General features: G+C 42.4%; 2 protein-coding genes across 2 annotated transcripts in view; both read left to right on the plus strand.

Annotated features, from left to right (window-relative positions):
• The first annotated feature begins 234 nt into the window (after positions 1-234).
• Positions 235-5541, plus strand: arpp19a (cAMP-regulated phosphoprotein 19a). The gene is made up of 3 exons (XM_004539609.5): positions 235-470; positions 1165-1287; positions 4090-5541. The coding sequence occupies exons 1-3, from the start codon at positions 414-416 to the stop codon at positions 4258-4260; spliced, it is 351 nt and encodes a 116-aa protein (XP_004539666.1). The 5' UTR covers positions 235-413; the 3' UTR covers positions 4261-5541.
• Positions 5542-11078: 5537 nt separating this feature from the next.
• myo5aa (myosin VAa) overlaps positions 11079-14731 on the plus strand; it is a 65676-nt gene continuing 62023 nt past the window's right edge. Inside the window, exon 1 of the mRNA XM_076879740.1 lies at positions 11079-11329. Within this exon, the coding sequence (XP_076735855.1) occupies positions 11300-11329 (30 nt within the window). The 5' untranslated portion in view covers positions 11079-11299. The remainder of the gene's footprint in view (positions 11330-14731) is intronic.

The following is a 14731-nucleotide window of genomic DNA, read 5'->3' on the forward strand; positions in this document are numbered from 1 at the left end:
AACACTTTATTTTGTATAGCTGTATTCCTCTTGGTTTTGTGCAATGAGATGTAGTGAGGAAACGGAAAATAAATCGGCCAGCATTAAGCGGTGCCGAGCTCTCCATCCTCCAGATCTGCGGATTATTTTCTGAGATCTGGATTTGTGACACAGCACATGGACCCAGCAGCTGATCTTTGTGTCATTATGCAACCTAAATCTGAACTCCGTACCCGGTGCGTGTGCATGGCGGGAGCGCGCGTGGTGTCTCCGCATGTGACGTAGTATTGTGTGCGGGAGTGAGCGCTCGGCAGCTCTCGGTTGGGTTCGGTGAGTCAGAGTCGAATCGGGCGAGCAACACGCGAGCGGGGGATTTGTGGAACACTTGTTCGGCTGGTGAGCGGTCTCCTGACAAAAATCACAACTGTTTAAACATGTCGGGGGATAACGAAGAGACTCAGACAGCTGAGGAGACGCCGGTGGAAGAGAAGGTAAACGCGGGCTTTTCCTCACGAGCCCCGGGGACGGTTGCTTCGTGGTAACCTAACACTGTAGCTTAGCTTCTCCTCTTCCTCTATTTCGTTGTTGACATATAAATCACAACTAGCTACCGAGACCCAGGTAGATTAATATTGTTCGTCGGGTATCCTAACGATCTTCTATTACGTAGTAATTCGCGCTTTGTCTTTCAGCTGGAAGTGTTTTGACGCTAGCTGACGTGACATTCAAAGCGTCTATTAGCTTAGCTGCTAAAAAAAATTAGCTTAGCTCATTCAGCACAGTGACAGTTCTCTTTAAACTAGAAGTGCTAAATCAGGGCCTGTCTAATTAACTGTCTTGCCAGCCTGGCTATTGATAGCGTGATTTTTATTTTATTTTTTTAAAACAGAAACGAGTATCCAAACCGGTGGTCCAACCTACACATTACTAGCTAGTAGGATATGCTAATGCTTCTGTCTAGCTTGTTTAGCGGGAGCGGTGAATTTAAACGCTTTTCCATGGAGGACCACCCTTTGCCACCAACGTATTCAGTAAAGTTGTTCAATAAGCAGCCTTCAAACGTCATTAGATAGGTTTTATTCATAGTTTTACGGGCTTAAACGTCTGTGTAAGTGTGGTGCTGTCTGGAGCTACCAGCTGACCGAGAGCTGATTAATCTAATCTTATGCTTCTGTTTGTTTACAGGAGGTTCAGGAAAAGACGATCAGCCCCGAGAAGGCAGAAGAGGCTAAACTGAAAGCAAGATATCCAAATTTGGGAAATAAACCCGGAGGGTCGGATTTACTTCGGAAACGCCTTCAGAAAGGGGTGAGTAATCTCATGTGTTTGTCTTCAAAACATAAAGGGTTCACTTTAGGATTGTCCTTGAAGCTTTTGCTATTTTATATAGGTGCGCTACACGGTCCTGACTAGCAAGTTATTGGTGTTGGACATAGTTAATAGAGAAATATGTCCAGCCCAGTTTATCAGGAAATTAAACTGAGAAACTGACACATATTGGGGGGTTTCTGTTTTATTTTTCTTTGGTTTTTTTAACTTATAAAATGAGTATATTTCCAGAATTGTCTTCCATAGAAAACAGTTCAGTCTCGGTAAAATCAACTTTGATTGTGGATGCAATTTAAGGATTTTCTGCTTCTGCCATGTTGTAAAATCTGGGACAGCAGAGAATCGAAAATAGGTTTAGGTTTAAATAACTTGCGATTGGCACCGTAATAATTACTTGACTTTTTAAAAGTAATCACCTGTCAGTAGAAGACCATCTAATATCTGCTGAAGGGCTTAATAATATATCACAGCATGATTTAACCTGTGTGGTCAGCTTCCAGGAAATTTTCCATTCTCTTTTAGAACATTTTAGTAATCATGTTTGTTGTGATAATAATACACTAACCAAGATTAATTTTCTTTGAATAAATAAATATTTTTCTTGTACTTCTCACAAGAAATTACCTGCTGCAGTAATTTCTTTTTGAAAAACTGATGTTCCCTAAAATTATTATTCGCAAGTGATGCTAGTTTCAGTCATTGTGCAGAAGTACTGTTTATAAGGGTGGGGAAACCTGCAGTCAGCTGAAACTGAAGAAGTCACTTGGATGAGTGATGAAACTTTTCTCCCACTTAAAGCGCTATGTCCAGATGAACAGAATCAACTTTTTGGGATTTCCTTACCTGGGTGACACTAGTTTTTTCTTTTTCTAGTTTTTGCATTTAATTTGCTGATCAAGATTGTTACTGAGTGTATGTGTTCTAATGTTATACTGTGTGTATTTCTCATAGTGGATGTTTTTCTTTCAGTGTTTGCATGGTCCTCTCTGAGGAAAGTTTGTCTTGGCAATTTGGCATTTATATTTCCTGTGTGATACCCTGAGAGACCACAGAAAGCCTCCACCAGTTGTCAATAAGAAAAAAGAAAGACCTGGTTAAAATTCCTTAATAAAATCTCAGGAGTGTACCTTTTTGATCTACAGGGTGGGCCATTTATATAGATACACCGTAATAAAATGGGAATGGTTGGTGATATTAAAGTCCTGTTTGTGGCACATTAGTATATGTGAGGGGGCAAACTCCTCAAGATGGGTGGTGACCATGGTGGCCATTTAGAAGTCGGCCATCTTGGATACAACTTTTGTCTTTTCAATAGGAAGAGGGCCATGTGACACATCAAACTTACTGGTAATGTGACAAGAATAACAATGGTGTGCTTGGTTTCAATGTAACTTTATTCTTTCATGAGTTATTTACAAGTTTCTGACCACTTATAAAATGTGTTCAATTTGCTGCCCATTGTGTTGGATTGTCAATGCAACCCTCTTCTCCCACTCTTCACACACTGATAGCAACACCGCAGGAGAAATGCCAGCACAGGCATCCAATATCCGTAGTTTCAGGTGCTGCACATCTCGTATCTTCACACCATAGACAATTGCCTACAGATGACCCCAAAGATAAAAGTCTAAGGGGGTCAGATCGGGAGACCTTGGGGGCCATTCAACTGGCCCACGACGACCAATCCACTTTCCAGGAAACTGTTCATCTAGGAATGCCTGGCACCCATAATGTGGTGGTGCACCATCTTACTGGAAAAACTCAGGGAACGTGCCAGCTTCAGTGCATAAAGAGGGAAACACATCATCATGTAGCAATTTCAAATATCCAGTGGCCTTGAGGTTTCCATTGATGAAGAATGGACCCACTATCATTGTACCCCATATACTGAGACTTTTCAAAATAAACAATCACGTGAAAGAGCAGATTATTTACAGATGAGAAGTAAAAAAAGAGCCGCCAGGTGCTAAAAAATAAACCTTAGACTCAAACTCATTGAGATGCTGCAGTAGCTGGAGTTGTTAAGGGTGCCATTTGTGAGTAGCTAATATCCGCTGAAGAGATGTTCGACTAATGCCACTCTCCAGCGACATGCGGCGAGTGCTACGCTGTGGGCTCTTGCTGAATGAAGCTAGGACAGCCACTGATGTTTCTTCATTAGTGACAGTTTTCTTGCGACCACATTTTGGCAAATCCAACACTGAACCAGTTTCACGAAACTTAGCAAGCAGTTTGCTAACTGTAGCATGTGAGATTGGTGGTCTCGCAGGGTGTCTTGCATTGAAATCTGCTGCAATGACCCGGTTACTGCGTTCACCAGATATCGACACAATTTCAATCCGCTCCTCACGTGTTAACCTCTTCGACATGTCAATGGCTGTGAACAAAGAGAAACTTGTAAATAACTCATGAAAGAATAAAGTTACGTTGAAACCAAGCACACCATTGTTTTTCTTGGGACATTACCAGTAAGTTTGATGTGTCACATGGCCCTCTTCCTATTGAAAAAACAAAAGTTGTATCTAAGATGGCCGACTTTTAAATGGCCACCATGGTCACCACCCATCTTGAGGAGTTTGCCCCCTCACATATACTAATGTGCCACAAACAGGACTTTAATATCACCAACCATTCCCATTTTATTACGGTGTAAATGGCCCACCCTGTAGATCGCAGTTTGTGGGATTTACTCTGACATTTAAAAAATTAGACATTTTTAAATTGGTGTCTATTTTCATTGGTGCCACTTTTGTTTAATTTGAATCTTCTGTTTTTCTGCAGCAAAAGTACTTTGACTCTGGTGACTACAACATGGCAAAAGCGAAGATAAAGAACAAACAGCTTCCAACAGCTGCACCAGAGAAGACCGAGATCACAGGGGACCACATCCCCACCCCCCAGGACCTGCCCCAGAGGAAACCCTCTCTTGTGGCCAGTAAACTGGCAGGCTGATGTACACGCAGCCTCAGATGGCCCCCTCAGCACCTCCCAGCCCCTAATCCTCTCCACTTAAGTCTCAGAGATTTAATATTACCTCTCCTATGTCTCACTTTATCACTCCACCCTCTCCACACTGGCCTGGGCCCCACCCAACTGGATTCCACACCTCCAGGTCAACCATGTCAAATCCTCTTTTTTGTTTCAACCCACCCTTTGGCTTTTTCTCTACTGCCACCACATCCTTTCCTCTGTTATTGTCCTCCTACATTTCCTTCATGTCTTGTCTTTACCTCCATGTTTGTCCATGTACACTGAAGAAACGGTCTGTGATGCCTCTGAACAATGGATGGACAGCAGATATGACTGTTTACGAGCTGAAGTGAGGGGCGAGCAGCAGAAGCTTGCATCTTGTGAGGTTTGGGCGCGGGGGGGATTTAGTGTGGTGTTCAGTCTGGAGATTATGATTGTGTGTGTGTGTGTGTGTGTGTATGTATCTGATATATATTTGTCTGGCACAGGGGCAGAATGTTTTACATCAGATTTGTATTATTCACTGTATGACCTTACTCTAAATTATGCTGTCAATATGCTTGAATGATTGAATATAGTAATTCAGAGGCCAAGTTCCGTTTTATTAACACTATGATTGTGTCTGCATTAAAGGACCTTGCAGTAAAGGCTGGGGTGTCACTTTGAACTGCATGTGTGATGCTGGGCTCCCGAAGGTGAAGCTTCACATACTGCATTTTTATTCATCAAGGTGCACTGAGCAGATGTTTAAAAGAGATGCTAAAAAGCTTGGGTGCGGCTCAAATGCTGGTAGCAGGTAGTTCCTTCAAGAAGTGTCAGAAATAGATCCTCTTCTTAAAAGAGCAAAATGCAGTGTTTTTAAGTTTACACTGTGTGCTGCTCCATTTTATATGCCGACACAGTCCTCTCCTAAGGATGGAGTCATCATGAATGAATCAGGTTTTAAAGGGTTAGAGGGGATACAGGACCTGAAGGGTAAAATCCTTCAGAGGGACCAGTCTTTATGCTGTATACATTGGTGGACAAAAACAAGGAACAAATAGTGTAAGTTTTGGGGAAATAATCTTGTGTAATCATGACTTAAAGTAGTTTTATCTTTAGCCCTGCATAGTGCTTTTCCAGAAGTTTTTACTGGCCAGATGCAATTTACTTGTGGTGTGATAAATCAAAGCTAGGACATCTGTCCAAGTTGTGCATGTACATGGCTGCCCTGCTGTCACATTGTGCCATTTTGTTTTGTAAATAAAGTAGTTTTGCACAATACTTTTGTGTAATCTTTAAAGACCTACGATGTATTTAAGGTGCTTTCAGATTGCTAATGTTTACATGGTAAATCTAATGTTTACATAGTAAGATTTAAAATAGTTTATTTTCTAGAAGTTAGAATATTTCTGTGTTCCAGGAGCCATAATTTAAGTACAGCTTTAAATAAGAATAAATATTCAAGCATCCATTTTCTTCTGCTTACCTTGGAATATAGTCACACAAGCAGAGGAGCCTAAATGTTTAGGCACGCCAGATTTGTCCAACTCGCCACTAGGTGGTGATAAGTTGACAGCTCAGTTCCTCTCTTCACCCAAGTGTCCAGAAGATATACTTGCAGATCTGATGATACTGTTACAAAATCCACCCTCGACATGCAACCAGGGTGTCCTGGTGTCATGTGCACTTAGGGGCACCCTTCTGTTCGAACATGGTGTTCGAACAGAACATTAGGCAGACCGTTCCTCCCAGTCACGCCCCACCAGGTCTCAGTGTCGTTTCCCCTGTAAGCATTAAAGTCCACCAGTAGGATGACAAAGTCACTAAATGGAGGACACTCAAGAGCCACACCCCGTCACTCCCAGAAGGCTGTGTTCTCTAAAATATCATTCGGTCCATAGGCACAAACCCAGTCACTGGCACAGGTAAGCAACCCCCTCATCCATGGGCGAAACCCCCCAGGGTGCATACAGCAAGCAATAGGGATACAAGGATACCCACCCTTGCCCACCGCCTCTCATTAAGGGCAATTCCAGGTGGCCTACATGGGTTAAGGCCTAAGTGCTCTCCCTTAAGCTCCCTCCCATTCCTGACTCCAGGGTGAGGCCTAGGTAGCCCTATCCCAGTCAGGGTAAGCTGGTCCCTTGTTCTCTTTTCCATTTCCTCACTCAGGACTAATTTGCCTTGGGAGACCTAACCAGGGCCAAAAACTCCAAACAAAATGGAGCCTGGGCTGTCATTAAAATACAACAGAATGAATACATCAATGGGGTGAAGAATACAAGAACAGCTTGGTAGAACAAAAAGGAGCTAAATACTTAAAACTAATTACAATACAATGTCATGTGAAGATGAATATGAATTATACACTGGTTCAACTCTTCGGTAAGGCAAATATTTAATCAATCACATGGCAGAAACTCATTGCATTTGGGTATTAAGACATGGTAAAGACAGCCTGCTGGATTTCAAACAGCGGAATGAGGGGGGAAAAGGTGATTTAATGGACTTATGACAGTTAGATGGTCTCATCTGACTATTTCAGAAAATGCGGATGTACTGAGATTTTTCCATACAACCATCTCTAGAGTTAACCGAGAATTGTCTGAAAAAAATAAAGAAAATATTCAGTGAACAGCAGTTCTCTGGGTGAAAGTGGCTTGTTGATGCCAGTGATCAGAGGAGAATGGCCAGACTGCTTGGAACTAATAGGAAAGTAACAGAAGCTAAAATAATCACTCATTACAACCAAGGTACGCAGAAGAGCATCTCTGGACACAACATGTCGAATCTTTGAAGCAGATTAGCTACAGCAGCAAAAAAAGTACACCAGGTGCCACTCATGGGTGGTTTTAAACAACACAGCCTACCTGAGTATTGTTGCTGACCATGTCAGTGGATACACACAGTGTACAGCAGGATAACACACATTGTCGCAAAGATCAAATCATCTCAAGCCAGTTTCTTGAGCCTTCAGTTTGTGCCAACTCTGGGGACAAATGTGTAAAATATTATAACAGCCAAGAGAGCATTTGTGGTTTTCATGCATTTATGATGATGATAAGGAGGAAGGAAGCACACACATGCATGCATAAGTGTTAATATTAGTATATTATTAATATTAACACAGTTTTCAATGTGAATTTTAAATATTAGATTCTGATCTAACAGATGTCTAAACTCATCTGTTGTTAAATTTCAGCCCCACTTTTCATATTTGTTGTCATTCCAGTTGTGCCCTGGCAGAATTTGTGATTTTTGGCCATTTTTCAGAGAATATGAATGACAATACAAAAACGTTTCTTTTACTCGTGGTCAGTCGTTGTGTTTGCCCTTTTCAAATCAGAATGACACTGATCAGAAATTTACATACCCTACCAAAAGTTTACATACCCTAGTTCCAGCACCGGATCCCCGCAGAGCTGCATTCCCAGCCCCCTACTGTACACCCTGTACACCTATAACTGCACACCAACCCAACCTAGCAGCGGCTGCACTTCCTCGATGCCCTAAGGAAGAATAAACTGGACCGGATAAACTGGACCTGCTGCTGACCTTCTAGCGCTCCTCAGTGGACAGCGGGCTCTCCGATTGGCTGGGTGTTTGGTACAGGGGCCACTACTAAGAACAGGAAGGCTGTGCAGCGGGTACCCCTCTGAGACCATCACCACATACTCTTATCTCAGAAAAACCAGGGCCATCACAGGTGACCCCTTGTACCCCTCTCACCACCTGTTTGGCCCACTGGCCTCTGGTCAATCAGGTCCCACACCTCCAGACTTACAAATAGCTTCTTCACACGCAGACTCAGACCAAGTCTTTTCTTTGCATTACTTCTAAGCACTTTGCAACCATTTTGTTCTCTGATTTTTTATACACACACACACACACACACACACACACACACACACACACACACACACACACACACACACACACTACAAGTAAACAGATCACAGGTGAGGAGGGTTACCTTTAGTAGTCATTTAAACCTCTTTGTGTCAACTTGTGTGTGTGTGTTATCATGCCAAAACTTCGAGGGTATGTAAACTTTTGATCAGTGTCATTTGGGTAGTTTGTGTCGTTATTTTGATTTAAAAAGGGCAAACACAACCACTGGCCACGAGTGAAAGAAAAGTTTTTGTAATATAATTCCTATTCTTTGAAAAATGGCCAAAAATCACAAATTCTTCCAGGGTATGTAAACTTATGAGCACAACTGTACATCAAACTTAGTATTCACCTCACCCTTACAGGGTGTGCACAGCGGGTTTTATCACATCAACAGAGTGAGTGACACAACAGCCACCTTGTGTGGTTAGCATTATACATCACAGTCACTGCAGAAAATGTATTTTACTGACAGAGAATGTTTTTTTAATCATCATTATGATCAAAATTATTTTAATAGGGACAATGCAATTTAACAATGACACAATACAGACCTTGACAGTGACGTGCTGTAAAGATACAACTATTTTTAATTTCCAGTCCTTGTCCCCTAGGTGGGTTTTTACATCGACAATTCACAAATAATATATGACTCGCTCAGTTAACCAGAATATGTCACCTAAGGTTTTTGCTATATGTACAGTGGGGCAAAAAAGTATTTAGTCAGGCACCGATTGTGCAAGTTCCCCCACTTAAAATGATGACAGAGGTCAGTAATTTGCACCAGAGGTACACTTCAACTGTGAGAGACAGAATGTGAAAAAAAAATCCATGAATCCACATGGTAGGATTTGTAAAGAATTTATTCGTAAATTAGGGTGGAAAATAAGTATTTGGACACCTCAAACAAGGAAAATCTCTGGCTCTCACAGACCTGTAACGTCTTCTGTAAGAAGCTTTTCTGTCCCCCACGCGTTACCTGTATGAATGGCACCTGTTTGAACTCATCATCTGTATAAAAGACACCTGTCCACAGCCTCAAACAGTCAGACTCCAAACTCCGCCATGGCCAAGACCAAAGAGCTTTCGAAGGACACCAGGAAAAGTATTGTAGACCTGCACCAGACTGGGAAGAGTGAATCTACAATAGGCAAGCAGCTTGGTGTGAAAAAAATCAACTGTGGGAGCAATCATCAGAAAATGGAAGACATACAAGACCACTGATAATCTCCCTCGATCTGGGGCTCCACGCAAGATCTCATCCCGTGGGGTCAAAATGATCATGAGAACGGTGAGCAAAGATCCCAGAACCACACGGGGGGACCTGGTGAATGACCTGCAGAGAGCTGGGACCAAAGTAACAAAGGTCACCATCAGTAACACACTACAACGGCAGGGAATCAAATCCCGCAGTGCCAGACGTGTTCCGCTGCTGAAGCCAGTGCATGTCCAGGCCCGTCTGAAGTTTGCCAGAGAGCACATGGATGATACAGCAGAGGATTGGGAGAATGTCATGTGGTCAGATGAAACCAAAGTAGAACTTTTTGGTATAAACTCAACTCGTCGTGTTTGGAGGAAGAAGAATACTGAGTTGCATCCCAAGAACACCATACCTACTGTGAAGCATGGGGGTGGAAACATCATGCTATGGGGCTGTTTTTCTGCCAAGGGGACAGGACGACTGATCCGTGTTAAGGACAGAATGAATGGGGCCATGTATCGTGAGATTTTGAGCCAAAACCTCCTTCCATCAGTGAGAACTTTGAAGATGAAACGAGGCTGGGTCTTCCAACATGACAATGATCCAAAACACACCGCCCGGGCAACAAAGGAGTGGCTCCGTAAGAAGCATTTGAAAGTCCTGGAGTGGCCTAGCCAGTCTCCAGACCTCAACCCCATAGAAAATCTGTGGCGGGAGTTGAAAGTCCGTGTTGCTCGGCGACAGCCCCAAAACATCACTGCTCCCGAGAAGATCTGCATGGAGGAATGGGCCAAAATACCAGCTACTGTGTGTGCAAACCTGGTAAAGACCTATAGTAAACGTTTGACCTCTGTTATTGCCAACAAAGGTTATGTTACAAAGTATTGAGTTGTATTTTTGTTATTGACCAAATACTTATTTTCCACCCTGATTTACGAATAAATTCTTTACAAATCCTACCATGTGGATTCATGGATTTTTTTTTCACATTCTGTCTCTCACAGTTGAAGTGTACCTCTGGTGCAAATTACTGACCTCTGTCATCATTTTAAGTGGGGGAACTTGCACAATCGGTGGCTGACTAAATACTTTTTTGCCCCACTGTATATACAATTATGAAAATGAAACACAAATATATACCATTAAGGAGGCATTGTCACCAAGTGTATGAAAACTCAAAGAGGTGCCTGCATTGCTGGATGCAATAAATGCACTGAACATAAGTAGGTTTTATATCTGCCTAACCAATTGCATCAATGCCATTATATTATATATATCCCTGATGTTGGCTGCTGGGTGTGTGGAGAGATCACTTACTGTTTCCTTACTTGTCTTCTTAGGCACTGATTTTTCTGACTCACGCTAGGGTAGTACACACTACATGTAGATTATTTATCAGTTATCTGTCCTATATAAGTCGTGATTCTGACTGGATATTATTGCCATTGGTCTTGTGAACTATCACAGGTGATTTAACGTGGCTCTGTCCTGTGTTTCATTGTCTGATGAAGAGCTGGTGTGCTCAAAACGTCATACATCACGAGATGCAATAAAAAACATTATTTTAAAAAAGAAACTGGAGTTCTGCATTGTGCAAATTATTCGAGTGTTTCCTTTCCTTTTCTTTCCTGCGTTCCTTTATGTGTAGTATAAAGCCTTGACCATTAGGGGGCGCCGTTTCCCACGCGGCAGCAGTTTTCCTCCGTTTGGCTGAATCATTTTATCCATCATCATACCCAGAATGCAAAGTGAGAGACAGCGAAACCTCGGCAGCCTGGAGCCTGTTGGGTTATCATGGCGATAAGAGGCACGTCTTCCCCCTGAGTCTCCGTGGCAACAAACGCTTTGCTTTCCCGCTACATGAAAACACACGCTGAGCCCCGAGCAGCGCGGAGACCTGCCGGACTTTCAGCCCAGATTGGAGGAAGGACATAGCGAGTGACCGTCATGGCAGCGTCGGAGGAGCTGTACACAAAGGTAACGCGAGTGTGTAGCTTTGTGTAGGTGCCTGCTTTTTGTAGCCGGTCCGCTAAATAAATGTCCGAATCGTGGCTTCACCCTCTAGGAAAAATAGCTTTATAGCGTTTTGTTCGCCCGACGAACAAAACGCTGAAAGTTTGATTTTTGCACCTCGGGGAATGTGCAGGCTCTGTGTCCGCGGCTGCAAATGAATGAAAACGGGGTTGAAACCGCTTAAATCTCGTGTTTAGGTGTTTACATGTAACCTTGGATGAACAGCTGAAATGGGTGCAGCTGACAGATGCAGCACAGAGTCGTTTCCTCGCCTCTTCCTCCTCCCTTCATAGTCCTCCTTTGCGTGCAGAAACATCTTCCAAAAGATTTACTTTGCCATTGGATCTCCAAAGAGAAAAACACATATATTATTTTTTACGTTCATATTTTAATTTTACTCTCTGGAAGCCAGGGGGCTAGGATGATGCAAAGGCGGTGCCAGCCAACATGGAGGCTCTGCTTTTTCGGCTTTAAACCCTGTTATTTAAGCTTTAGCTCAAACCTTTGCATCGACATATTTTAATGTCAGAGATTATTTTGGATTTAGCTTCTTGGCTCAGTTGTATGAGCCCTTTCTTTATGTACTCTTGGCTCATGCACATAAAGACCGCCGCATCCGGACACTTTAGCATCCTTCCCCTCAGCATCCAGGATGCTCAAAGGCCCTGAAGCCTCGGTGTGGCTGTGCAGACCCAAATAGTCCCTGAAGACACCATGATACTGCTGCTAGAAAGAGGCCTGTGTTGCACTTTTAACTCTCAAGGTCATGCTGTTGTTTTGCTTTTACGTGTTGGTGGTTGTAAATGTGAGGCAGAGATGCAAGAAAGTGGTGTGTGTGCTTGTGTGAGGGAGAGGGAGGGGAGATGAGTCACCCATCCCCCTACTTTGACAGCTGGTGTCTTTAGTGTGTATAACGTTTGTGGTACAAAGACGGTGCAATGATTTCAAACCTGGACTAAACTCTTCTTTTAAGTGAATCTCTGGACCTTTTTGCAGTCTCTGTTACCTAAACAAAGCTCCAAGGAGGAGACAGTTTTAAACCTTTGGTCACCAAAAGGACACTGAAGTATCCTCAGGGCTGTTTTTCTAGAATCAGTTAAAAAGGCATGTGTTAATTGCTGCATGTAGAGCTAAAGCACTGATGGGAAATCATCTGGAAAGAATGACACTTCTCTGCATTGATTAGATCCTATTTAATGTCAACTTTTGCTGGTTAGACTTGATCATGTTTGAATTTTGTGCACCTATTGTTCCTTATCGTAGACTTGGATTGTATTAGAGTAGCTTTGCATGATTTAAAATAATCCCCATTGATCTTGTAGTGAGCCTTTGTTCAGCCCTTCAGTTCATCCAGTGTCAGAATTAACTTTTTTAGCTCCCTTCATTTTTTCCTTTAAGCCATCTTTCTTCTAATTGGCTGCCCCTCACAAACAGAAGGTTTGAATGGCAGGTGGGTGGAGCTTCTGTGCTTTTAGCTTAGAGCTATGTGCCTGAATTCGCTTACTGACATCCGACAGAGCAAAGAATAGAAAAAAACTGTCTGAAACCTGAGCTTTGGGCTCATAGAAACAACTTTTAGGAAGAGCACCACCATTCAAAAGTATCAATATATAGAAGAAAATAAGGAAAAGCAAAATAGGTCTTTGCAGACATCCTTCAGAATTGTCACAATTTACTGCATTTTCTTGAGATTGTGAATTAACATGATCAGGCTTTTGCAAAAGGGAAAGAGTGTTAAAGGATGTCCACACAGTAAAAGATGAGCAGCGATATGGCGACCAGAAACCAGGAATGTAAATGAATTTTAGCAGCTTGAAATAACCATCGTTGATTCAGAAGGGATGGATCTAAACTTTAAACTCTAATTTTTTTCCATCTTTTAAGTGAGAAACTCAGGAAACCACTTTGAATTTCTGTCATTTAGCACTTTCCTAGAGGTCATGAGGATTTCAGGTTGCTAGAGATTTCTTGAACAATCTCTAGAGTGTGTCTGCGGCTTTAGAGGGCTACCTATAAAGCCTGGAATGTTCCCAATGACAACCAGTGGGCTAAAAGTCATATGCAAAAAGCGAATCACTTTATATCTGGACAGGGATTAAAGATGTCACCTTTCCTTTTCTAATTTTGTTTTTTTAAACAATAAAGTGATTAACAGAGAAATTGACTGGCAGATTATTAATTAAGGGTTCTGCTGGGATAGAAAAAAAAATACACATTAAGATGCATGGATTCTGCTTAAATAGCACTTAGGTGTTCGATTACAACCAGCTACCAATAGATGCTGCTGAGTTTGCTTCCTCTGCCAGCAGGATATGGCTTATAGCCATGCATCGACTGAGCTGCCTGTTTCCATAAAAATCTGTTAAAGCGGTGAAATGGCTTTAAATGCAGGTGAGTGTTTGGTCGTATGTGCTTGCATGGCTGCTGACAAGAGTTCGTTTCTGCTTTGAATGGCACAGTGTATTTTAGGAGGACTCTCTATGTGATTTGCTTTTCCAGCACAGGGGCGGGAAACAGTCTGCCCTCTGTGCACACGAGTCAGCCTTATAGGCGCTTACTGTGCATATGTTATCACAAACATCCACACTCACACACACACACACACCAGCAATCTGTGTTTGTCTCCTGCGTGACCTGACTGCCTGTTTAAAGAGAGGTGACTCAGGGGTGAAGTTCTTTGCTTTAAGACTCTAGTCTGTGTTTTGTTTTGTTTTGTTTGGGTTTTGTTTGTAACTCGGACCAACAATATAAAACGGATCAAGATCAAAACTAGTAAGAGGGAAAGAGAAGCAAAGAGAGGGCGCTCTCGTGGAGAGGAAAGCAAGCTGCACCTTAAAAAGATGACTCAGAGCTGAAAAGGCCTTTTACCGCACAACTGAAGCTTCAAAAATACACTTGAGTGTCATACAGCTGAGTGTTTGCTGCACTATAACAGGCACATGTGCTGTGTTTTTAAAATAGCTAGACTCAACATTGATTTGTAAAACTAAACTCAGAACTAGGGCTACCCCGCATAGCATTTTTTTTTTTTTTTTTTTTTTGAGCTGAGGTGACCAAGAGTGAGCAGTTGAGCAAGAAGGGGGCGTCTGAGAATATCATAAAGAAAGTTAAAAATATCAGCTCTGCTACGATTACTCAGAAAGTTACAAGCAGTGTACCTATACAGCCACTGGACTTTACAGGAGGAGGTGTGGCTCTTTCCCAGCTAAAGCAAGAGTGCCATAGATTTTTTTTTTTGCAAAGTTGCTAAGTTTGCAACAGTGAAGTGAACTGAAGATTGAAGTTCTCTGCTGAGAGCAAGAAGGGTTTCATGCACTTTGAGCTGAGATGCTGGGTAGTTTTCATATTTAAACAAACAAACCAACA

This window comes from Maylandia zebra, linkage group LG1, assembly GCF_041146795.1.
Source record: "Maylandia zebra isolate NMK-2024a linkage group LG1, Mzebra_GT3a, whole genome shotgun sequence".
Classification (NCBI taxonomy): Eukaryota; Metazoa; Chordata; class Actinopteri; order Cichliformes; family Cichlidae; genus Maylandia; species Maylandia zebra.